At 51.6% G+C, this 23,606-nt stretch overlaps 2 protein-coding genes across 2 annotated transcripts in view; one reads left to right on the top strand and one right to left on the bottom strand.

Moving 5' to 3' along the window:
* Positions 1–838: 838 nt before the first annotated feature.
* On the top strand, positions 839–5,610 carry IL10 (interleukin 10; the record flags this gene model as incomplete). The annotated part of the gene is made up of 5 exons (XM_084220864.1): positions 839–1,003; positions 3,258–3,320; positions 3,607–3,759; positions 5,064–5,129; positions 5,518–5,610. 5 exons carry the CDS (start codon positions 839–841, stop codon positions 5,608–5,610), a joined length of 540 nt encoding a protein of 179 aa, XP_084076990.1.
* Positions 5,611–15,409: 9,799 nt separating this feature from the next.
* The window catches only part of MAPKAPK2 (MAPK activated protein kinase 2), a 32,333-nt gene continuing 24,136 nt past the window's right edge, over positions 15,410–23,606 (bottom strand). Inside the window, exons 3-10 of the mRNA XM_084220533.1 lie at positions 22,311–22,375; positions 21,600–21,679; positions 20,107–20,233; positions 19,251–19,326; positions 19,023–19,147; positions 18,693–18,778; positions 17,670–17,750; positions 15,410–16,677 (exon numbers count right to left, since the gene is read on the bottom strand). Of these exons, the coding sequence (XP_084076659.1) occupies positions 16,534–16,677; positions 17,670–17,750; positions 18,693–18,778; positions 19,023–19,147; positions 19,251–19,326; positions 20,107–20,233; positions 21,600–21,679; positions 22,311–22,375 (784 nt within the window). The 3' untranslated portion in view covers positions 15,410–16,533. The remainder of the gene's footprint in view (positions 16,678–17,669; positions 17,751–18,692; positions 18,779–19,022; positions 19,148–19,250; positions 19,327–20,106; positions 20,234–21,599; positions 21,680–22,310; positions 22,376–23,606) is intronic.

Below are 23,606 nucleotides of genomic sequence, written 5' to 3'. Positions count from 1 at the left end.
TGCTGCTGCTTGGATGGGGCTGCTGTCCATTTCTAGGAAATAAAATAAGATTTCAAAGCCTGGAAAATGAATTTTTATGACCTGCTCACACACTTTAACACCAGGTATCAAAGTCGTGGCACAAATCCTGATCCTGCCCTGGAGGATCCACAAGGGACCAGAGCTGGGCTGGGATCCTCCCCTGAGGTCCACTTGGCATCCAGTTGATATTTGGGAGCACAAACTGAGCTTGCTGAGCAGTGAAAATTCAATTTGGCTTCAGCTGACATGTGCATTAACTGGAAAAAAAAACCCAAATGAATTAAAAATGAAGATTTCAGGTGATGATGTGTGTTTGCAGATTAGAATGCCAAAGGAAGAGACAGAGAATTTGTAGAGTTCATGGAAAGCAATTCTGCTGAGTGATGCTCTCTGCAGGTTTGATACTGAGATTTAAAAGTAGCAACACTTTTTTTCCCCCCCAACAATACAACATTGATCTAAAAATAAAAAATGGAGCTGTGAGAATAAATGAACATCACGCAGCATCTTGAATTCTTTGTGTGTCTCTGCAGCTTTCCTCCACAGCCACAGCTAAATTTACAAGAAACAAGCAATGTAAAAAAAAAATGCAGAGTCTAAGCACAAAAAAATTGATGGGGTGTGAGGAGAGGACAGGAAACCCAAGTTGACGGGAAACCCAAGTGACATTTGGGCTTAATACTGACTTAAAACCCCAATATTGCTCGTCAGGAAATGGGGAGAGGAAATGGAGTGATGTATAAATTAGGGGCTCCATCAAGGTGAAATCTGCAGATCTGCTTTGTACCCTCCCAGGGGAGCAGCCCTGCAGAACAGGATGAGGAGCTGCTCCAGGGGCACCGCCGTGCCCATCCTGCTCCTGCTGCCGCTGCTGGGCTCCGCGCCCGCCCGCGCCCTGCCCTCCTGCCCGCGCTTCCCCGAGCTCCTGCCCGCCAGGCTCAAAGAGCTCAGGCTCAAGTTTGAGGAAATTAAGGATTATTTTGTAAGTATTGCTATTCTTTTGTCTTCTGGTTCCTTTACCCTTCTTGCAAGGTTGTGGGATCTGGAGGAGGGGGAAGTTTCCTCCCAGCAGAAATGATTTGGCGGGGTTGTGTTAAGAGCAGCTCGGTTTCGTTGCTCACTGAGAGAAAATCTGTCAAAGAGCCATGGCTCAAAGAGTTCAGGCTCAAATTTGAGGAAATTAAGGACTATTTTGTAAGTATCACTATTATTTTGTCTTCTGGTTCCTTTGCCTTTCTTGCAAAGTTGTGAGATCTGGAGGAGGGGGAAGAGTTTCCTCCCAGCAGAAATGATTTGGCGGTGTTGTGAGCAGCTCAGTTTCGTTGCTCACTGAGAGAAAATCTGTCAAAGAGCCATGGCTCAAAGAGCTGAGGCTCAAGTTTGAGGAAATCAAGGACTATTTTGTAAGTATCGCTATTATTTTGTCTTCTGGTTCCTTTACCTTTCTTGCAAAGTTGTGGGATCTGGAGGAGGGGGAAGTTTCCTCCCAGCAGAAATGATTGACGGTGTTAAGAGCAGCTCGGTTTCATTGCTCACTGAGAGAAAATCTATCAAAGAGCCATGGCTCAAAGAGCTGAGGCTCAAATTTCAGGAAATTAAGGATTATTTTGTAAGTATCATTACTATTTTGTCTTCTGGTTCCTTTATCTTTCTTGCAAAGTTGTGGGATCTGGAGGAGGGGGAAGTTTCCTCCCAGCAGAAATGATTTGGCGGGGTTAAGAGCAGCTCGTTTTCGTTGTTCACTGAGAGAAAATCTATCAAAGAGCCATGGCTCAAAGAGCTCAGGCTCAAATTTGAGGAAATTAAGGACTATTTTGTAAGTATCACTATTATTTTGTCTTCTGGTTCCTTTACCCTTCGTGCAAGGTTGTGGGATCTGGAGGAGGGGGAAGAGTTTCCTCCCAGCAGAAATGATTGACGGTGTTGTGAGCAGCTCAGTTTCGTTGCTCACTGAGAGAAAATCTGTCAAAGAGCCATGGCTCAAAGAGTTCAGGCTCAAATCTGAAGAAATTAAGGATTATTGTCTAAATATCATTATTTTGTCTTCTGGTTCCTTTACCTTTCTTGCAAAGTTGTGGGATCTGGAGGAGGGGGAAGAGTTTCCTCCCAGCAGAAATGTTTTGGCTGCGTTAAGAGCAGCTCAGTTTCATTGCTCACTGAGAGAAAATCTGTCAGGCTTTTCTTCCTATTTTTTTTTTCATTAACAATGAACTCGAGGTTTCACAATGAATCTCTGGAAACCTTTCCAGCCAAGCTTCCCCCAAAATATTGCAAACCAAGTTAATCACTGAATTAATAGGAAGGAAATCATTTTTTCTTCAGGCCAACCAGGTCCAGCCCTGCTGAAGTCAGTGCCAGGTAAAAAGGGAAATCTTTTGCTGCAGATTTTTTTTCTTTGAAAGAACCACAAAACCTGCACAGGGTGTTTTATGAGCACAACACCTGTGCTGGTGCCTGTGCAAGGTGACTGTTCTGCATCTCAGGAGCCTCAGGGCTGCTGAACAAACAGCTCATGATGCCCTCAGAGCATCTGCCATGGCTGCTAGGGGTGCTTGGTCACAGCCCTGCTGCTGTTTCAGTCCATGTCAATGTGTTTTAGCAATAAAACGAGATAATTCTCCAGATCAAATCTCAAGCTCATGTCACGGCTTGTGTTTGTCATCAAACGGACACAGCCAAGATTTCAGATGTTCAGCTGGCTGTGAATCACCCAGATGATGCTGGGAAGGAATATTTTGAACCTCTCAGGACAGCTTTTAAGGCTTTAATGCTTTGAGGGGTGCCAGCCCACCCTGCTGCAGATGTGGCACAGAGGCACCACGAGAACAAATTCCCATTTCCCCCCCAGCAGGAGCCTCCAGGGGTGATGATCACACCAGGGCACTGAACCCTCCTGCCCTGGCAGAGAGGCTGGGGTGGTGCCAGGGCTCTGCCAGCCCTCTGGGGAGCTTTGCTGTCCTCAGCAGCACCCTCAGACAGCACCACCCTGAGCAGGAGGAGTTTCACATGGACAACTCCGTGGCACCAGTTCTGGGGTTTCATTTTCCTGCTGGCCTGACCCGGCTGTCCTGGCCCAGAGTGACCCCTGTGCCTGGTGCCACTGTGCTCTGCCCACACCTGCACTGGGTGCCCTTTGCCTCTGCTGCAGGGACACCCCAAATGCAGGCAGGGGAAGGATCCTTTGTTAGGAAATGGAAAGAGTGAAAAGCTCATTTTTCAATTCCATCCTCCCCCAGCAATCAAGAGATGACGACCTCAGCATCCAACTGCTCAGCTCCGACCTGCTGGAGGAAATCAAGGTAAGAATCTCATTCCCTGGCTGCTTCCTCCTCCTTCCCCCTCCTTGGGCAGGCGTTTCACAAGAAGGGAAGCCAGCTGCAAACCGGGCCACGTGCTGCTGTCACGCCAGGCTGGCCCTGCCACCCCGCAGGGACACGTGTGGCTGTGCTGGGGCTGGCACGAAGCTGCCCCGTGGCCAGAGAGGCTCCCACACCCAGCCCTGGTTTGGACAAGCTCTGCTTTGTCCAAACCCAGCCCTGGTGCTGGTGGCAGTCCCCAAGCAGGATCCCCCCTCCTGTCCCCCAGGGGAGCCTGGGCTGCCAGTCGGTGTCGGAGATGATGGAATTCTACCTGGAGGAGGTGCTGCCCCGGGCCATGAGGAGCAGCAGCCAGCACCAGCACAGCATGGGCGACCTGGGCAACCTGCTGCTGAGCCTGAGAGCCCTGATGAGACGCTGTGTGAGTGGGGCTCAGCTGCACGGGGATGCTGCCCGGGAGCAGGGCAGGTCTGGGGGGCAGGCAGGGGGTCCAGGGAGGCAGGGTTTGGGGGATCCAGGATGGGGTTTGTGGGATCCAGGATGGGGTTTGTGGGATCCAGGATGGGGTTTGTGGGATGCAGGATGGGCTTGGTGGGATCCAGGATGGGGATTGTGGGATCCAGGGATCCAGGATGGGCTTTGTGGGATCCAGGATGGGCTTTGTGGGATCCAGGGATCCAGGATGGGGTTGGTGGGATCCAGGATGGGCTTTGTGGGATCCAGGGATCCAGGATGGGGTTGGTGGGATCCAGGGATCTAAGATGGGGATTGTGGGATCCAGGAGGGTGTTGGTGGGATCCAGGATGGGTTTGTGGGATCTAGGGGTCCAGGATGGGGTTTGTGGGATCCAGGATGGGGTTTGTGGGATGCAGGGGTCCAGGATGGGGTTGGTGGAATCCAGGATGGGGATGGTGGGATGCAGGGGTCCAGGATGGGGTTTGTGGGATCCAGGATGGGGTTTGTGGGATCCAGGATGGGATTTTTGGGATCCAGGGGTCCAGGATAGGGCTGGTGGAATCCAGGATGGGGTTGGTGGAATGCAGGGGTCCAGGTTGGGGTTTGTGGGATGCAGGATGGGGTTTGTGGGATCCAAGGTGGGGTTGGTGGGATCCAAGATGGAGTTGGTGGGATGCAGGATGGGGTTGGTGGGATGCAGGGGTCCAGGATGGGGTTGGTGGGATGCAGGATGGGGTTGGTGGGATGCAGGGGTCCAGGGTGGGGTTGGTGGGATGCAGGATGGGGTTGGAGGGATGCAGGATGGGGTTGGTGGGATGCAGGGGTCCAGGGTGGGGTTGGTGGGATCCAGGATGGGCTTGGTGGGATGCAGGGGTCCAGGGTGGGGTGTGTGCTCGCAGCAGTGCAGAGATGATGGTGCAGGAGCGCTTGGTGCAGCCAGCCCTGCAGCAGCCTGGCTGGAGACAGAGGGAGGGCAGGAGGAGATCTGTCCCTTACTGCTGGAATCCCACCTGGCCATGAGCCCATCCCTGGGCCAGGTGGGACAAACCCTGTCCCACTCAGGGAGCTGCTGTCCCCAGGGGCTGGCAGCAGGGACACAGGGGACAGGCTGGGGTCACGCCAGGCTCCTTCAGCAGGGCACGGGGCTGGGATTGGCACACAGGGGAGGGGAGGGTGGGGAGGGACAGGAGGAGGGGACAGGGTGACAGCCACCCCCAGAGCCCTGGGGACAGACCCTGGGGCTGAGGCCGTGCTGGTGTCCCTTTGCAGCACAAATCCTTCACCTGTGAGGAGAGGAGCAGGAGCATGGAGCACATCAAGGAGACCTTCAGCAGGGTGAGGAACGGGAGGAACCCGCTGCCACGGCAGGGCAGGGGGCTCAGGGGGGGAGCAGAACCCAAAAACTCTTTAATCACACAAATCCTTGCAGCAGAGAGCAGGAATCTGGTGGGAATGATGGAGCAAAGGTGGGGATGCTGGAGCAAGGGTGGGAATGATAGAGCAAGGGTGGGAATTCTGGAGCAGGGCTGGGAATTCTGGAGCAGGGGTGGGAATGCTGGAGCAGGGCTGGGAATTCTGGAGCAAGGCTGGGAATTCTGGAGCAGGGCTGGGAATTCTGGAATTCCCAAGGGATTGGGCAGAGAAGCTGGAGATGTCCATGGAAGGCATTGTACATCACATATCTGTGGCAGCCACACTAAACACCCCTGGCTTCCCTCTGCAGATGAGCAAGAATGGAATCTACAAGGCCATGGGAGAGTTTGACATCTTCATCAACTACATTGAAAAATATTTAACAATGAGGAGGAGGAACTGAGGGCGCCCCTGGGTCTGCATTTTCCACACCAAATCCTGTTACTTGTTTAAAAATCGAGAGCTCAAATTAAGTTATCTCAAGGTTCAGGTTAAGAGTTACAGGTCAATCACTTGCAGCTTAATATTGTATTTAAGAGCTATTTTTGTAATAGTTGAATTTATTATTTATTACTTCTAATACCTCAGTGTTGATGTTTACAGTATGTGTTGAAGTAAGGAGGGATGAGCTTGTAAATTACTATTTATTGTTCAATATTTTAATATTGTTTATGGTAGTGCTATTTTATTCATAGCTTCAAAACATCCAGAGCAGCGTTTTTCTGGAGGGCAGACAATGAGCTGAGCTTTTCCTGAGTGAATTAGGAGCAAGGCCAACTCTGAGTTCAACAAAATTTAATTTGAGGCAAATGACCCTCTCCTCATATCCTATATCTCTATTTATTTATGCAATCAAGTGGTTTTGTGTTTAGGAGGAGGAAAATCCACAGCAACAGCTTGGCTGACTCCACTTTAGACTTCAGCCTGTAGATAAGTCCAGACTAAATTAAAAAAAATTAATAATAGGAATGAAATATTTGGTTCTAACAGAACTTGACTTAAATATTGCTCAGTATCTGCCCTCCAGAGCTGCTGGGTGACCACCCTGCACTTTGCCAAGTTAACCTTACTGTTTTCCAGTCTCTGATTGGGTTTTCCTCACTGTTTCACCGCTGTTCATTTTCTTTTACAAGTTAGAGTATATTTAATTCACCACCATTTTAAGGTGGCTCGGGTAATTTGCATTCAAATCCGTGGGGCTGCTCCCAGAGCTGCTGGGATTGGATTTTAAATCCTCACCAGCAGTGGGAGCAGCTTCAGTGCCCCCAAAAGTGGCTGATTTTAGGGCTCAGCTTCCTCCTCACCTGGTGGACTCTGAGCCAGAGGAAAATGCCACAACCCCAAGAGAGGCTTTTACTTCTAATATTTAGGAGTTTAAAGGCCCCCAGCTGATGAAACACTGCCAGTTTGGTGTTTGCTGTGCACATCCCAGCTGAGGAGAGGTTGTTTATATGGGATTTATTCTTTGTGGACATTTCTGGTGGCAGCAGGGGATTCCTGCTGGAATTGGATGTTCCAGAGCAGGGCAGGAACGCTGCTCCATGGGTCTCTCCTGCTGAAAGCTCAGGCTCAGCCAAAGACTGTAAAAGTTAAATTAAGCTCCTTACAAAGCACATTTAGCTCCTGTTGAGCCAATTCTGAGCTTGTCTTTCCCTCCAAACACCTTTGATGTCGTGGGAGAAGCAAGGACAGCCCTGGAGCCAAGGACAGCATCAGCACTGCTCCTGTCACTGGGTCAGCTTCCACCTATTTATCTGAAATGATGTGACAAGAAATCCTTTATTTTTGCTAATAAAGACTCTCTAATTAAGGCAGCCTCTGGCCTGTTCTTGTGGGCTCTCTGCTCTCTGTGAATCAGCTCCAGCCCTGGATGCTGTGCCTGGGACAGAGCCCAGAGGGCACAGAGCCAGCTGGGAAGGACCCCCAGGGATTCCTTTGCTTGTGTTAACCACCAGGCAAGTGAGAAAACCTGAGATCTGTCACATTTAAAAGCAAATTTCTCACCCAGTTCCTGGCATTGATCCCTTGGAGCAGGGAAACCCCAGGGGAGGAGCAAGCCCATAAATCATGGAATCCCCCAGCAGCATTTTCCCAGGGTTGGAGCTCTGGCCACAGGATGCACTGCTTAAAAAAAAATAAAAATAGGAAAAAAGCCCAAATGGCAGCTTGGAGAGCTGGGAGATCCAGGGCACCACCACAAGTGACCCAGGTGAGCAAATTCCAGCTGGAATCCTGGCACCAGCATCACCAGCATCCCCCCAGGCTGCACCTGACCTGTGCTGGGTGTGGGCAGCAGCTCTGCAGACCCCACAGCTCCCAGCATCAGCCTAGCCCAAAATATCAGTGTTTGGGGGAAAAAAACACCTCAAACCCAGCCTTTAGCTCCTCCTGCCTCCCCAAAAGCTGCTGTGAGCACATCCCACAGCTCCCAGCATCAGCCTAGCCCAAAATATCAGTGTTTGGGGGGAAAAACCCACCCCAAACCCAGCCTTTAGCTCCTCCTGCCTCCCCAAAAGCTGCTGTGAGGAGAGCTCACAGCTCCCAGCATCAGCCTAGCCCAAAATATCAGTGTTTGGGGGAAAAACTCACCCCAAACCCAGCCTTTAGCTCCTCCTGCCTCCCCCAAAGCTGCTGTGAGCCCCAGCAGGGCTGAGGTAGCTGCTGCCCATCTCAGTGGCAGCCTGGGTGTGACAGTAGGAGCCGTGGCAGAGATCAAAGGTGGTGGTTTCTGGTTTTGTTATCCCACAGAAGTTGGGTTTCCTTGCTGGGCAGCCTCCCCCTGAGAGCACTGCCAGCTCAGCAGCCCCAGTGCTGAGAGCCTAAACCACCTAAATCACCTAAATCAATCACCTAAATCACCTAAATCACCTAAATCACCTCTCTGCCCCAAGGCTGAGCTTCCCCCCAGCCCAAATTCTGCATCCCCACCTGGGGCTGCCTCGAAGCTTTCTGCTGCCTGGGGGAGCTGCTCCTTCTGCTTTTGCTTTTTCTCTCTTTAGAAACTTTCCTCAAAGCCCTGAGCACAGCTGAAGCAGCAATCAATTTATTAATTAATGTGGTAAAGTGTGAGCAACACAGAGCTGGGCACAGTGGGGGAAGTTTTCCCTCCAACTGCACATTGATTTTTGGGGCTCACAGGTGTTTTTAGGGGTACTCAGAAGCTTTCTCAGCAGTTTCTACTCCCAATTTTTAGTCACAATTCTGTACACTGTTGTGATTTAATTTTTCTCAGGATGTACATCCCAAAGGAGTATCCCAGGTGGTGAGGTCTGGTTTCCAAAAGAAGGAAGGAGAATTTCATCTGGTGAGGTCCAGATTCCAGATGTGGCTCCACCTTTTGATTATAAATCACCTTTGACTATAAATCCCATAGCAGTGATGTCCAGCTTCCCTTGGTCAAAACTATTAATCCTTGAGTCGATGTTCATCCTCCTTTCTCAAGCTGCTTTTCACTGTTTTGTTAAGGTGTGAGATAAGCAGGTTTCCTTTTTATACATTCTAAAGCTTTAGTTTCAAAGATCCTTACTACAAGCAATATTCTAAAATTATTCTTCAAGAGGTTATTATTGCAAAATTATTCTTCAAGAGGTTATTATTGCAAAATTATTCTTCAAGAGGTTATTATTGCAAAACTCCTTAAGGCTGAACTACAAGCAGAAAGTTCCTGTCAAAAAGTAGCATCCTTAAAGCTTTAATTCAAATGCTCCTAAATCAACTTGAGGCTTAATTGCAAACCAAGGATGGGTTCAAATCTTCTTCCATGCTTTATTTCCTTCAGTTATTATTAGAATTTGTCTTTATAACTGTCCCATGGTCGGTTTGCACTCGTGTTAAAATCACACACACATTGCCCGTGTGCACCTGACACCAAACACAGCTTTGTATTGCACAACCCCAGGGTGGAAGTGTGTCCTGAGCACAGCAGGACGGACAGACCTGCTGTCAGTCTGTCCAGGTGTCACACAGACCCCTCCTCACCGCCCTCTTTCTTGGGACAGGCAGAAATTTATCTCAGTCACAAGGAGGATGAGCGCATCCTCCACGAGCCTTCACACAGGCGATGTGAGAGACTTTAAACACAAAAAGGGGCAAAATTAAAACCAGCCAGCCCTGCTGTGCCTCCATGAGAATCTCAAAGCTTTCAGAACTTTCCTCATTTCGCTGTGGTTGTTGTTTTAACACTTGTTGAACTCAGGCCCACGCAGCTCCTGCCTCCCCGTGCCCCAGATTTGGGCAGCACCTCGCTGAAATTGGGGTTTTTGCCGTGAAAGAGGCCAGGGGGAGCAGCAAAAACAGGGCTGAGAGCCCCAGCTGGGCACGGAGGGGATGCAGGGCACAGCCCTGGCTCTGCTGAGCTGCCAGTTCCTTCCCTCAGGCGGTGAGAGGCTGAGTAATTACCAGAGCTGGGTGGTAAAAATGGGACCACACTCCTGGTGCCAAAGTGATTTCAGCATTTATTACAATAAAGAGGCTGAAAGAAATGGGTACTAAAGGTGATTTCAGCATTTATTTATTTTATTTATTTTATTTATTAAAAGTGATTTCAGCATTTATTTCAAGAAAAAGGCTCAAAGCAAGGGGTACTAAAGGTGATTTCAGCATTTATTTATTGATTTTATTTATTTTATTTATTAAAAGTGATTTCAGCATTTATTACAAGAAAAAGGCTCAAAGCAAGGGGTACTAAAGGTGATTTCAGCATTTATTTATTTATTTTATTTATTTTATTTATTTTATTTATTGAAAGTGATTCCAGAATTTATTATAATAAAATAAAGGCCCAAAGCCAAAGGCCATGGGGCATTCCCCTGGGATCTCTCACACTTTGGGAGGCTGCAGCCTCCTTTTTATCCCAATTTCCAGCTGCATTTCCCTTCTCTCTTTCCCCATTTCTGAGGTACCTGAGAGGTTCACACTTCCCAGAACACCTGACAGCAGAGATTCCCCTCTAAAGTCCAACCCTCCCTTTTCATTTCTCATTCTTATGGAATTCAGGGCATTTTCCCCATTGTTTCTTTCATCTTTCAATGCCCAATTTCATTTCTTGGCAAACCTAAAAGCAAACATCTTTCCCCATTCATCAATCAGTGGAATCCTTCCCGTTGTTTCTTTTATTTCCCAGTGCTGGTTTTATCTCCCAGCAGCCCCACAGCTGCTTTGGAAAATCAAATTTGCACCCCCAGCTCCCCAGCACCAAAACCCCCACGTTGTAAAAGCAGGGTGCCCCCCAGCAGGCAGAATGATGCATTTTACTCCATGAATGCTCAGGGGTGCTGATTTAGAGCTTTAACACCAGCAGTTCTCATTTTCTGCCTTGTGACCTCTTGCTTTTGGCCTCTTGGCAGGGTCTCTCCACCATTTCATCACACCCTGAAGCAACCAAACCATCTCCTTTGCTCCAGAGCTGGACTGCAAAGTTCCTTTCTTGGCAGCAGCGCCAAATTTGCCTTTTTTCCCGAGCTGAAATTTGGTTTCCTGACTCTTTTGCAATGCTGAGCCCAGCTGCTGTGACTGGCACATCTCACACACCTTCCCCACAACCTGTTGGGTCTGATTTTCAGAGCACTGAGGAACAGCTTTGCCTTTCCTGCTTGGAAAAGGCTCTGCAAAAGCCTGGAGCAGGATTCCTGGGGGCCTGTTACCCTTGGATGGAGCAGTGTCTGAAGAGAAACTCATTCTGAGTGAAAACATCTCCTCCTTCTGCTTTTGCAGCCAGATTTCCACCAGCAGCTGCCCTTTTGCAGCCAGGATCCATTGGATTTTCAGAAATCCTGCATTTTCTGAGCATTAAGCAATTTAGCCACGTGCAGGAGCAAATCCTGACATTCCCCTGATGTGCCTGGTCTGATCCTTAGGAAAATACAACCACCAGCTGATTTTGCACAGGATTTTTTGCCTTTTTGAGTCGTCCAGCTCACCAGGAGGTGTTCCCAGGGTACAAACCAAGCCAGGGCAACCAAACCAAAACCTCCTGGCAGCTCTGCCAGTCCTGAGAGCCCAGGCATGGAAAACCAACTACCCTGAGAGGTAAATCAGGGCTATAAACATAAATAATCCCCATCACCACAAAACAAAGGGCAGGAATGAAACAGCAAGCAGCTGAGGGCTCCTCAGTGCCATTGCACAACGCTCCTTCCTCCTGCACATCCACAGCAGCCACAGGACATTTTGTCCTCCTGGGGCTGTCCAGAGTTGACCAACACCATGGGAGCAGAGCAAACCACGGCTGGAGGAAGGGGCTTCACCCCCATCCTTTGAAGAGCAGCAGACACTTCTGGTGTGCACAGATAAGCACAGAGATCTCCGTGATTCATCCTTCCCCAGTGATCAGCCTGGAGCAGAGCCAGATTTTTTTGATCAAAATCACCTCAAAAGCAAGAATATATATATATATTTTTAATTTTTTTTTTATTTTCCTTAGCAGGAAGCTTGCTGCTAAAAATAAAGCAGGTGGGGTGAGGAGAGAGGGGTTATTTTTCTACTAACTACTGAAAATTTCAAATGTTGCACTGAATTGTTCACTAATTCCTTTGGAGTCAGCAGGTCACAGGTCCCCCCAGGTTTCTGTGCTCTGCTCCCACTGCAGCTGACTCCTGCAAATAATTGTGGCCATCCCCTCCCACAGGTCCCAGACCAAGATTTTGGTCCTCAATCCAAGATTTTAAATCCTGGCTGCCCTTGGGTTGTTTTTCCCAAAGGTGATGGAACCACAGAATGATTCTGGAAGGGACCTTGAATTTCATCTCCTTCCAGCCACGATGTGGGAATCCATCTCACCTTCCCCAGCACAAAACTGGATTCCTTCCTGCTGCTTTTCCCACCCTTACCTGCTCCCAGGGGACACCAGAATTCCAGCACCTCTCCTCTTCCCTCCCTGCTGCTCTCCAGCCAATTTATTTCCAGCTCCCTGTGAGCAGATCTGCCCCAAAATTTGGGTTTCAAATCTAAAAGCACCAAAACATGGCCCTGTGTGAGTAAGTCTGTTCCCACCCACACCCACACTGCCCCAGCTGTTCCTTTTAGCACCAACAGCTTCACAGAAAACAGCCCTGGGTTTCAGCCACCCAGGCACTGAAAGCAGCCACAGAAAGAGAGAGCCTGGGGACAAAACCCCTCCAGAGGGACAATTCTGCTGGGGAGGGAGGAACACTGGAGGGTGGAGGGGGGGACACCATGGGCAGCCTTCTTCTCCAGGGGTTGGGATGTTCAGGAAAGCCTGGGAAGCTTTAGAGCCACCCTGGGAAGCTCCAGGACCACCATGGGAAGTTCCAGGACCACCCTGGGATGCTCCAGGACCACCATGGGAAGTTCCAGGACCACCCTGGGATGCTCCAGGACCATTCTGGAAGCTTCAGAGCCACCCTGGGATGCTTCAGGACCATTCTGGAAGCTTCAGAGCCACGCTGGCATGCTCCAGGACCACCCTGGGAAGCTCCAGTTCCATCCTGAGAAGCTCCAGGACCATCTTGGAAGCTTCAGAGCCACCCTGGGATGCTCCAGGACCATCCTGGGATGTTCCAGGACCATTCTGGAAGCTTCAGAGCCACCCTGGGATGCTCCAGGACCATTCTGGAAGCTTCAGAACCACCCTGGGATGCTCCAGGACCATCCTGGAAGCTTCAGAGCCACCCTGGAATGCCCCAGGACCATCCTGGGATGTTCCAGGACCATCCTGGAAGCTTCAGAGCCACCCTGGCATGCTCCAGGACCATCTTGGAAGCTTCAAAGCCACCCTGGGATGCTCCAGGACCATCCTGGGATGTTCCAGGACCTCCTGGGAAGCTTCAGAGCCACCCTGGGATGCTCCAGGACCACTCTGGGATGCTCCAGGACCACCCTGGAAGCTTCAGAGCCACCCTGGGATGCTCCAGGACCACCCTGGGAAGCTCCAGGACCACCCTGGGAAATTTCAGGACCACCCTGGGAAGCTCCAGGACCATCTTGGAAGCTTCAGAGCCACCCTGGGAAGTTCCAGGACCACTCTGGGAAGTTCCAGGACCATCCTGGAGACCTGGTGTCCACTGCTGGCTTCAATCCCAGTGCCCAGCTGGGGGGAATGGAGAGGGAAATCAGCCACGGGTGCCTGCTCTGCTCTTCCCTCCCCAAACACAAACAGAAAACATTTCAAGCCACAGATCTTCCCACCGGGGTTGAGATTTGTGTCAGTGAGCGCCGTAATTTCCAGAACAGGACCTGTGCAACGAAAGAAACCTGAACCTCATCCCCTCCCCGAGGCAAGCTGGGGGTTCACTGCCAGGATTTGCGTTTGTTTGGAGAACTTTTGTTTGGTTTTTTCCAAAACGTGGGACCTGCGCAAGCCCGCCAGACCTCGGGGGATGGAAACTGCTGCCGGTGCTTCCTTCACACCTTTCACACCTCCCCGTGCCGGTGTCTGACACCTCTGCGGGGCTGCAGCGGCCGCGGGGAGCAGCAGGCACCGAGCACAGCCGGGCAGTGCCAGGGATGGGCACCCGGGACAGTGCCAGGGATGGGCAGCCCGAGGGGCTCCTTCCCAGGGCAGTTCCAGGGATCAGCCCCCTTCTGGGCATCCCGAGGGGCTCCTCCCAGGACAGTGCCAGGGATCAGCCCCCGGCTGGGCAGCCCGAGGGGCTCCCAGGGCAGTGCCAGGGATGGGCAGCCCGAGGGGCTCCTCCCAGGGCAGTGCCAGGGATCAGCTCCGGGCTGTGCATCCCGAGGGGCTCCCAGGACAGTTCCAGGGATGGGCAGCCCGAGCGGCTCCCAGGGCAGTGCCAGGGATGGGCATCCCGAGGGGCTCCTCCCAGGGCAGTTCCAGGGATCAGCTCCCGGCTGAGCAGCCCGAGAGGCTCCTTCCCAGGGCAGTTCCAGGGATCAGCCCCCTTCTGGGCAGCCCGAGGGGCTCCTCCCGGGGCAGTGCCAGGGATGGGCAGCCCGAGGGGCTCCTCCCGGGGCAGTGCCAGGGATCAGCTCCCGGCTGGGCATCCCGAGGGGCTCCGCCCGGCCCGCTCGGCACAGGAGGCTGGAGCTCCCCTGGCTGCTCCCATCTCGCAGCATCCCTGTGGATTTCACTCGCTGCAGCCCCGTCCCGCCCCTCAGCAGGAGGAGAGGAGGGTGAGGAAGGCACCTGAGCGCCTCACCCCTTCCTCCTCTCCGGCAGCAGCGGCAGCTCCCGCAGCTCCGACATCGGTGGCGACAGCGGGGGCCGGGCACAGCCCCGGCGGCTCCGACACCGGGCGGGCAGCGTCTGTCTGTCTGTCTGTCTGTCTGTCCCCTGCCAGCATCCAGGCACGGCACCCATGACCCCGTGTGCCACAGCATCACCCACAGCATCCACAGCATCCACAATATCCACAGCATCATCCACAATATCCACAGCATCCCACAGCACCCTACACCACCCACAGCATCATCCACAGCATCCACAGCATCCCACAGCACCCTACAGCATCCCACAGCATCCACAGCATCCCCAGCATCATCCACAGCATCCACAGCATCATCCACAGCACCCTACAGCATCCACAGCATCCACAGCATCCCCAGCATCATCCACAGCATCCACAGCATCCCATGGCACCCTATAGCATCTACAGCATTCACAGCATCCACAGCATCCCCAGCATCATCCACAGCATCCATGGCATAATCCATAGCATCCCACAACACCCTACAGCATCCACAGCATCCCACAGCATCACCCACATCATCCAGAGCATCCTACAGCATCCCCAGCCCCCCACAGCATCCCACAGCATCATCCACAGCACCATCCACATCATCCTACATCACCCCATACCTTCCCAAAGCATCCACAGCACCCCACATTACCCCACACCCTCCCAAAGCATCCCACATGACCCCATAGCAATCCCACAGCACCCCACCTCACCCCATACCCTCCCAAAGCATCCCACAGCACCCCACAACATCACCCACAGCACCCCACAACATCACCCACAGCACCCCACAAAATCACCCACAGCAGCCCAGGGCCCCAGAGCCCCAGCCCAGGGGTGACACATGCTGGGGACAGGGGTGACACGTGCTGGGGAGGGCAGTCCCTGTGCAGCTGTCCCCAGGCAAAGGGATCTTGTGTCCCTGGAGAACATCCAGGGGGGGCTCAGCCTTTCTGGTGGAAAAAAGAGCAGTTTTAGGACACAGGGAGAGCAGCTGGAGCACTGGGGGGGTTCTTCACAGCCACACAAGCAACAGGAGAGACTGGGTGACTCTTTAAGTGTCTTTAATCCAAAGGACTGAAGAGCAGACTGGGAAGATTAGTATAAGCCAACAGACAAAAAATAATTAAAAAAAAATTTAAAAAAAAAAAAAAAGGGGGGGATAAAAACCAGTTTTCAAAACAAATTAAAATTCCATACAGTGTCTAAAAAGATCACCTAAAAACTAAACATCGCCTTAAAAAATTGTCTTTCCCCATTCAAACACATTTAACGAAGTGAAACATCGTGACAAATAATAATCATCATCATCATCATCATCATCATCATCATCCATGGACTAAAGACTTGAGAGCAGCTGCAGGAGCCACCCTGGGGGACAGCAGCAGTGCCACCTCCAGCCCTGCCCTGGCTGTCCCCAGGGACCCCCCCAGGGCAGCAGGGGAGGGGGGGACACATCCCTGCAGAGCTGGGGGGACAGGACAGCCCCCCCTGCCCCCCCCCGAGGGCAGAGCTGCATTCCAGGCCAGGCAGGGGGAGCCAGAGCAGCTGCAGGCCCACGGACAGACACACACCCCACACGGACAGACGGACAGCGCTGCCAGGCAGGCCCCCAGGGAGGGCTGGGGCGCTGCTTTTTGGCTCCTGGGCTTGATTTGGTGGCCACAGGGACCCCCCCCAGGGCAGCAGGACAAGGGGGGAGGGCAGCTCTCCTTCCCTGGAGCCTGTCTCTAGCCACACAGGGAACACACTGTCTGGGTTTCAGCTCTACAGTAGTTTTTAAAAAATATTTATATGTTATATACCCTAAAAAGGTCACCACAGGAGTTTCCATGTCTTTGGAAGGAAGGAGGAGGAAAAGAAAAAAAAAAAATATATATATAAATCAAAACTGTTTCACAAAAGAAAAATAAAAATCCAATTATTGGCGGCGTTCACCTACAGGACAAAAAACATCCCTGGCTGCAGGTGTGGATCTGAGGGGGGATCTCACCACCTGCTCCAGAAAGGTCAGAAACACAGGTGAGTAGCTAAAAATAACTAGTCTGGTATAAATGTCTGAATTCCATGCGCTCGACAGAACAGTCTGTTTTTCTTTTTGTCTTTTTTTTTCCTTAAAAAATATATATATATATAGTTATTGCTTTCTGGAGGGCTGGTGGGCAGGGCCCTCAGTGGGGCAGCGTGGTGGGCTCGGGGGGGTTGGCTTTCTTCCTCCTCTTCATCAGCAGAGGGTTCGAGGAATCCTCGATTTTCTTGATCTTGATTTGTTCGTAGTCCACTCTCATGGTGGCCAGGGCACTGGTCATCTCCTCCTGTGGGCAGGGGACACAGGGACATCAGCAGGGTGAAACAGAGATCTCCTCAAGCCAGGTCTCATAAGCTCTTGGAGATCTATTTCACACCTAAGATAGCTCAGCTACCTTAGAAGGCATAAAATCAGCAGGGTGGCTTTTGTGGTAGTGCTGGAAACAGAAAAGTTTTAATAAAAGGCAAAATAACAAAACTCTTTACAGAGAAAAACGGAGCCAGGTGCAAAAGGTTCTTGCTCCTGGTAAAACACCTCACAAAAGTGATTAGTTTCTTTTTCTCTTCTTTTTCTAGTGAATTGTTCAGGCAGGACTTTTTGGCTTCTGTCCAATTGGCCATCCTTAAGTTTGAGGTGAAGTCCCCCAGGTCCTATGAGGTGTCTGTTCACCTCATTGAGGAGAGAAACTTCTGGGCTCTTTTCCTTTTTGAGGAGACTGAGGATAGCTCTGTCACTCTGTCAACAAGGGGCACATTCCTATACCAGGGTCCCCAGAGCAGCTGGGAATAAACTGCAGCAGGGCCTGGGTGTCCCACTGCCAAATTTTCCAGCTCCTTCCCAAGCACAGATCAGCCCCAGAGCCAGCAAACTGGAATTGTGGAATTGTTCAGGCTGGAAAAGCTCTCCAAGGGGATTGAGGCCAAGCATGCTCTGCCCTGGGAGGGTGGGGAGGGCCTGGGATGGGATTCCCAGAGCAGCTGTGGCTGCCCCATCCCTGGCAGTGCCAAGGCCAGGCTGGCTTGGAGCAGCCTGGGACACTGGAAGGTGTCCCTGCCCTGGCATTTGAGGTCCTTTCCACCCCAAACCATTCTAGGGTTCCATGGTTAACCCAACACAGCCACTCCATCACTACACCATGTCCCCAAGTGCCACATCTATGCAGTTCTGAACACTTTTAGGGACAGTGAACGAGCCTGGTCTGCAATACCCAGGAGAGGACATTCCCCAGATGACAGAGGGGTGCAGAGCTTTGCAGACAGGGACAGAGAGAGGTTTTACCTTCACGTCCTCCCACAGGTCCTTCTCCTCCTTCAGCACACGGCTGGTGTGCAGCGGGGTCTGGGGCACCTGCATGGATTGCTGCCAGGAGAGGGGAGGAGCGTGAGCTGGGAGCCACAGGCATCCATCCCATGGAACCATCCCATCCAATGGATCCTATCCCATCCAATCCATCTCATGGATCCCATCCCATCCATCCCATCCCATCCATCCCATGGATCCCATCCCATGGATCCCATCCCATCCAATGGATCCTATCCCATCTAATCCATCTCATGGATCCCATCCCATCCATCCCATCCCATCCATCCCATGGATCCCATCCCGTCCACCCCATGGATCCCACCCCATGGATCCCATCCCATCCCATCCCATCCCATCCCATGGATCCCATCCCATCCCATCCCATGGATCTCATCCCAAGGATCCCATCCCATCCAATCCATCCCATGGATCCCATCCCATGGATCTCATCCCAAGGATCCTATCCCATCCAATCCATCTCATGGATCCCATCCCATCCATCCCATCCCATCCATCCCATGGATCCCATCCCATCCACCCCATGGATCCCATCCCATGGATCCCATCCCATGGATCCCATCCCATCCCATCCCATCCCATCCCATCCCATCCCATCCATCCCATGGATCCCATCTCATGGATCCCATCCCATCCCATCTCATGGATCCCATCCCATCCCATGGATCCCATCCCATCCCATGGATCCCATCCCATGGATCCCATCCCATCCCATCCCATCCCATCCCATCCATCCCATGGATCCCATCTCATGGATCCCACCCCATGGATCCCATCCCATCCCATCCCATCCCATCCCATCCCATCCCATCCCATCCCATGGATCCCATCCCATCCCATCCCATCCCATCCCATGGATCCCATCCCATCCCATGGATCCCATCCCATGGATCCCATCCCATCCATCCCATGGATCCCATCCCATCCCATGGATCCCATCCCATGGATCCCATCCCATGATCCCATCCCTGCCCCCCTCACCATGATCCAGGGGTGGTTCATGAACTCTGTTATCGTCATGCGCTGGGTCGGGTCTGTCTTCAGCAGGTTTCGGATCAGCTGCTTCACTGCAGGGGTTGGGGCAGGGTCAGGGGCCAGCAGCTCCTGGGGGGCTCTCCAGAGCTCCAGCCCCAGCCCCAAAACCCCCGAGTGCCCTCCCTGACCCTGCACAAACCCTTCAGCAAAAGCCTCTCCAGCAGAGGGGCAGATGCTGAGAGGTGACCCCAGACACAGCCAGGGGGGTCTGGGCTCCTCCCAGCCCTCCAAAGGAGACCTGAGCCTGGGGACAGGCCCCACAGGGACCCCCTTTACCTTCCTCAGACACCTCGGACCACTCGGGATTGGGGAACTCGTACTGGCCCATTCGGATCCTCTTCTTCATGCCAGGAGAGATGGCCAGCCCGTGGTTGGAGTAGAAGGGGGGGTACCCGCACAGCCTGCACCACCAGGGGGAACAGAGTCAACAGAGCCACCCCAAAAACCTCCCCAGGGGCACGAGGCAGTGCCAGGAGCAGGAGGGAGAGGGACCCTCAGACTTACAGAATATACATGATGACACCCAGGGACCACATGTCACAGGACTTGTCGTACTTCTCTGGGCCCAGCACTTCTGGGGCTGGTAAAAACAGAAAGAAAATCCTAAATCTGAGTGTCAGCAGCAGGTGAGAGGGCTCTGACACGCCATGGAGACACCAAGAGCCACTGTGGGAAGTGCTGCCTGGAGCAGCCCCCAGCTCCCTGCTGCAGGCTGGATGCAAAGGTGAGGGGCTGCACATGGCATCCTCCAAACCCCCCTAAGTCCTACAAATGTGTTATAGTAACTTCTTTGAGCCAGGTCTAATAAGCTCTGAGGAGCCTCTCTCTTTACCTCTCTCTCCCTCTGGGTCCTGCTCCGAGCTGTGGCTGGCAGCTCCCGGCAGGGCCCTGCACCCCGGCCCGTTGCAATAAACCCCAAGTTCTAACACCAGAAGAAGATTTATTGTATTGTAACGGGAACCTTGTTCTCATCCCCTTTACCACGCTCTTGCCTTCTCTCTCTTTACCTCTCTTTTACCTCTCTCTCCCTCTTTGGGGCCTGCTCTGAGTTGTGGCTGGCAGCTCCCGGCAGGGCCCTGCACCCAGGACCTTTGCAATAAACCCCAAGTTCTAACACCAGAAGAAGACTTATTGAATTGTAACGGGAACCTTGCTCTCATCCTCTTTACCATACTCTTGCCTTCTCTCTCTTTACCTCTCTTTTACCTCTCTGTCCCTCTTTGGGGCCTGCTCCGAGCTGTGCTTGGCAGCTCCCAGCAGGGCCCTGCACCCCGTTCCGTCTCAATAAACCCCAAATTCCACGAGCTGGCTGCAGAGATCTCTCATCCCCACCGTCCTACCCCGACAACCCCACACTCACCCACGTAGTAGGGCGTGTAGCAGGGCGTGGCCAGCGAGTTGTGCGTGGTGGTTTCCTTGGCGAAGCCGAAGTCGGTGAGCTTCAGCACGGCGTTGGGCCTCTTGGAGGTGTACAGCAGATTCTCTGGCTGGGAACACGAAGGGACAAGCAGTGAGCTGTCAGCGAGGCTGGCCCCAACACCCAGCACAGCTTTCCTGGGGGATATTTCTCCAGGATGCTCCTCCACAGGGTTAGGTCTGCGCCTTAGCTTAGGAACGTGCTGAGCTCTGCTGCTGAACCCAGTCCTCTCGGACCCACCTCGGGTCATGTGAAAAATGCCAATCACTTGTTTTTAGAATTTGAAAAGTTTAATGGTAATAAAATGGTTATAAAAATCGTAATGCAATTAGAGTAATAATAATTTGGACAATTTGAATTAGGACAATATGAGACAATAGAAACAGAGTTACAGACAGTCCGTGTACCTTCTTCTGGGCAGCACAAGCCCGAAAAATGACCGACATTAACAGAGGATTAATCCTTAGAAACAACAGCCCATTGCATATTCATACACCTCATACATGATGCATAAATTCCATTCAAACACAGGATTCTGTCTGGTCATCGTCAACTATACTTTTAAGTAGTGTGTTAAATCTAGTTTTAGGTTATAACAAAATGTTGAAATAGAAACTATGCTATGTAAGATAGTTTTTTGAAAGAAAGGACACGCTGAGATAGCAGCCACAGGACACCTAAATATTTCAGAGGAAGGGAATTTATTGCTCCATTATCAGGAGAAACGAACTTCTTCCTGCCTTGCTCAGCCCTGAAGATGCCACCAGGATTCAGAGGAAGAAGCTGACACTGCCCAGCCAGAATCCTGTGTTTGAATGGAATTTATGCATCATGTATGAGGTGTATGAATATGCAACAGGCTGTTGTTTTAAGGGTTAATCCTCTGCTAACATGGGTCCTTTTTCAGGTTTATTTTGCCCAGAAAGAGGTGCCCGGACTCTCCACAACTCTTTGTTTTTATTGTCTCATATTGTCCTAAACCTAATTGTCCAAATTATTATTACTCTAATTGTATTATTATTTTTATTTTTGTAATTAATATTATTATATTTATTATATTATATCTAATTTATTTTTATAACCATTTTATGACTATTAAACTTTTAAAATTCTAAAAACAAGAGATTGGCGTTTTTCACACTACACTAAGAAGATACTACAGAAAAACCCGTGGCTGTCTCCAGAGAGTCATGACACAGCTTTTTTTCCAATCAATCATCCCAAACACCCCTCTTCTCCAGCAAACAACCCCCATAACACATTCCACACGTGCTAAATAACAGGAGCAGCAAGCAGAGATTAAGAACTACTTTCCTCTGAGCTCCTCACTGCCTTCTCCAGGAAAAATCCTGGGAGAGAGAGTTGTTATCTCTGCTCAGAGAAGGTGAATAGCTCGTGGAGCAGCAGGGCAGTGCCAGGGAGGGCTGGGGTGGTACCTTCACGTCCCGGTGCGCGATGTTGATCGAGTGCAGGTACTGGATGGCTTCCCCAATGCTCTTCATGATCTCCGAAGCCTCTGAAGCGGCAAAGAAACCATCAGAAGCCTTCAGAAGCAAGGTGAAAAGGGCACTGCTCCCTGGGGAACTCTACAAACCAGGAGCCAAAGAACCTGGCTGAGGTCAAAGGGGTTTGCTCTGCTTCGAGTCCCCCTTTCCGTGGAGTCTCTGCCGCTCCCCATTCCTGGGAAAGGAGCCTGCAGCTCCCAGGAACTCCAGGGGAAGGGATGGGCCAGAGCCCAGCCCCTGGCCCTACACCAAGGAGGGGCTTGCACTGTTTAGGACACCCAAGCAGCAAGGAATGCAGCTGGGAAAGGTTTCCCCTTAGGATGGGAAGTCAAGGGGGCAACGGGCTCAGAGTTTGGGTTGTGTGGTTTTTTCCTGTCCAGAGGAGTAGAGGGAATGAGATTAATGAGTTCTGTAAGAACCACAGCCCATGGACTTAACTTTTTGAGGGAGGTGGGTATTTCTGACAGGAGTGTGGGAGCAGCTGAGAAAATACCCTCTAACCTTATTCCCCAGGAAACAGGAAAAGCAGGGCCCCTTGCACCCACATCCCTCATTCCCTGAGTGCAGAACTCTGCTGGGGATTCAGAAGAGCCCCTGAGGGGATGGAGGGGATGGAAGGGCCAGCAGGGTGAGGGCTCATACCCCGTTCTGTGAAGGCCTGGTCTCCCCTGTCCTGGATGCGGCTGAAGAGCTCCCCACCATCCAAGCTGCAAGAGAGGAGCTGCTGTTACACACCCTGGCTTGTTGAATTTGTAGGCAACTTCGACGTGGGAAGAGATGAGAATCTTGACCCCATGTTTCAGAAGGCTGATTTATTATTTTATGATATATATTATATTCAAAGAAAGTGATATATTAAAACTGTACTAGAAGAATAGAAGGAAGGATTTCATCAGAAAGCTAGGAAGGAAAAGAATGATAATAAAATCTTGTGACTGACCAGAGAGTCCAAGACAGCTGGACTGTGATTGGCCATGAATTAAAAACAACCACATGAGACCAATCCCAGCTCCACCTGTTGCATTCCACAACAGCAAAGAATTATTGTTCACATTTCATTTCTGAGACCGCTCAGCTTCTCAAGAGAAAAATCCTAGCAAAAGGATTTTTCATAAAATATATCCATGACAGTGGCTCCATCTCCCACCAAACCCTCTGCTGCTGGGCAGGAAACAATCCCCTTCTCCATCCCAGTCCTTGGGTGGTGTTCTGGGGTGTCTCAGAGCCTCCTCCTTCCCGAAAGGAGCGGGGCAGAGGCTCAGTGCAGGGCGGGCGTGGCCGCCCCAGCAGCCCACAGAAACACATTTACAGTAAAGGCAGCAAATGTGGCTTGAAGTCGGTGAGAGCACTCCCAGCACACGTGGCCTCCTTTTGCTCACAGCAGCACCATGACCCAGCACAGAAGTGCTGAGCAAAGCTCAGGGCACGGCTGAGGAAACAGCAGTGTCACAGCAGGCTCCCCAAGCTGGGGCACAGAGGCTGGACCCCTCTGCAGCACAGCCAGCTCCCATGGGAGGTGCTGAGATCCACTGGTGGGGTTCCCTCCCCAGGTACCCTCAGAGAAAATGAAGCTCCCACAGAGATCAGGGCTGAGGTATGGGAGAATTCTCCATGAGAGCAGGGATAATGGCACTTCCTGCCCCTGCCTTATCTGATTAAAGCAGGAACAGTTTGGCTTTCCCAGCGCTGATAGCATCTCCCTGACATGCAATGACATCTGCAGCAGCAATAGCCTGCAGCCCCTGGGACCCTCTGCTGCACAGAGCCTGGGAGGAGGGATCCAGAGCCTGTCAGGATGGGTCCAGAGCAGTCAGAGTGGATCTAGAGCCTGTCAGGATGGATCCAGAGCCTGTCAGGATGGATCTAGAGCCAGCCAGGAGGGATCCAGAGCAGCCAGGAGGGATCCAGAGCCTGTGAGGATGGATCCAGAGCCTGTCA

Source organism: Fringilla coelebs (assembly GCF_963513975.1).
Source record: "Fringilla coelebs genome assembly, chromosome: 23".
In the NCBI taxonomy this organism is placed as follows: domain Eukaryota; kingdom Metazoa; phylum Chordata; class Aves; order Passeriformes; family Fringillidae; genus Fringilla; species Fringilla coelebs.
This window is presented reverse-complemented; position numbering and strand designations above follow the sequence as displayed.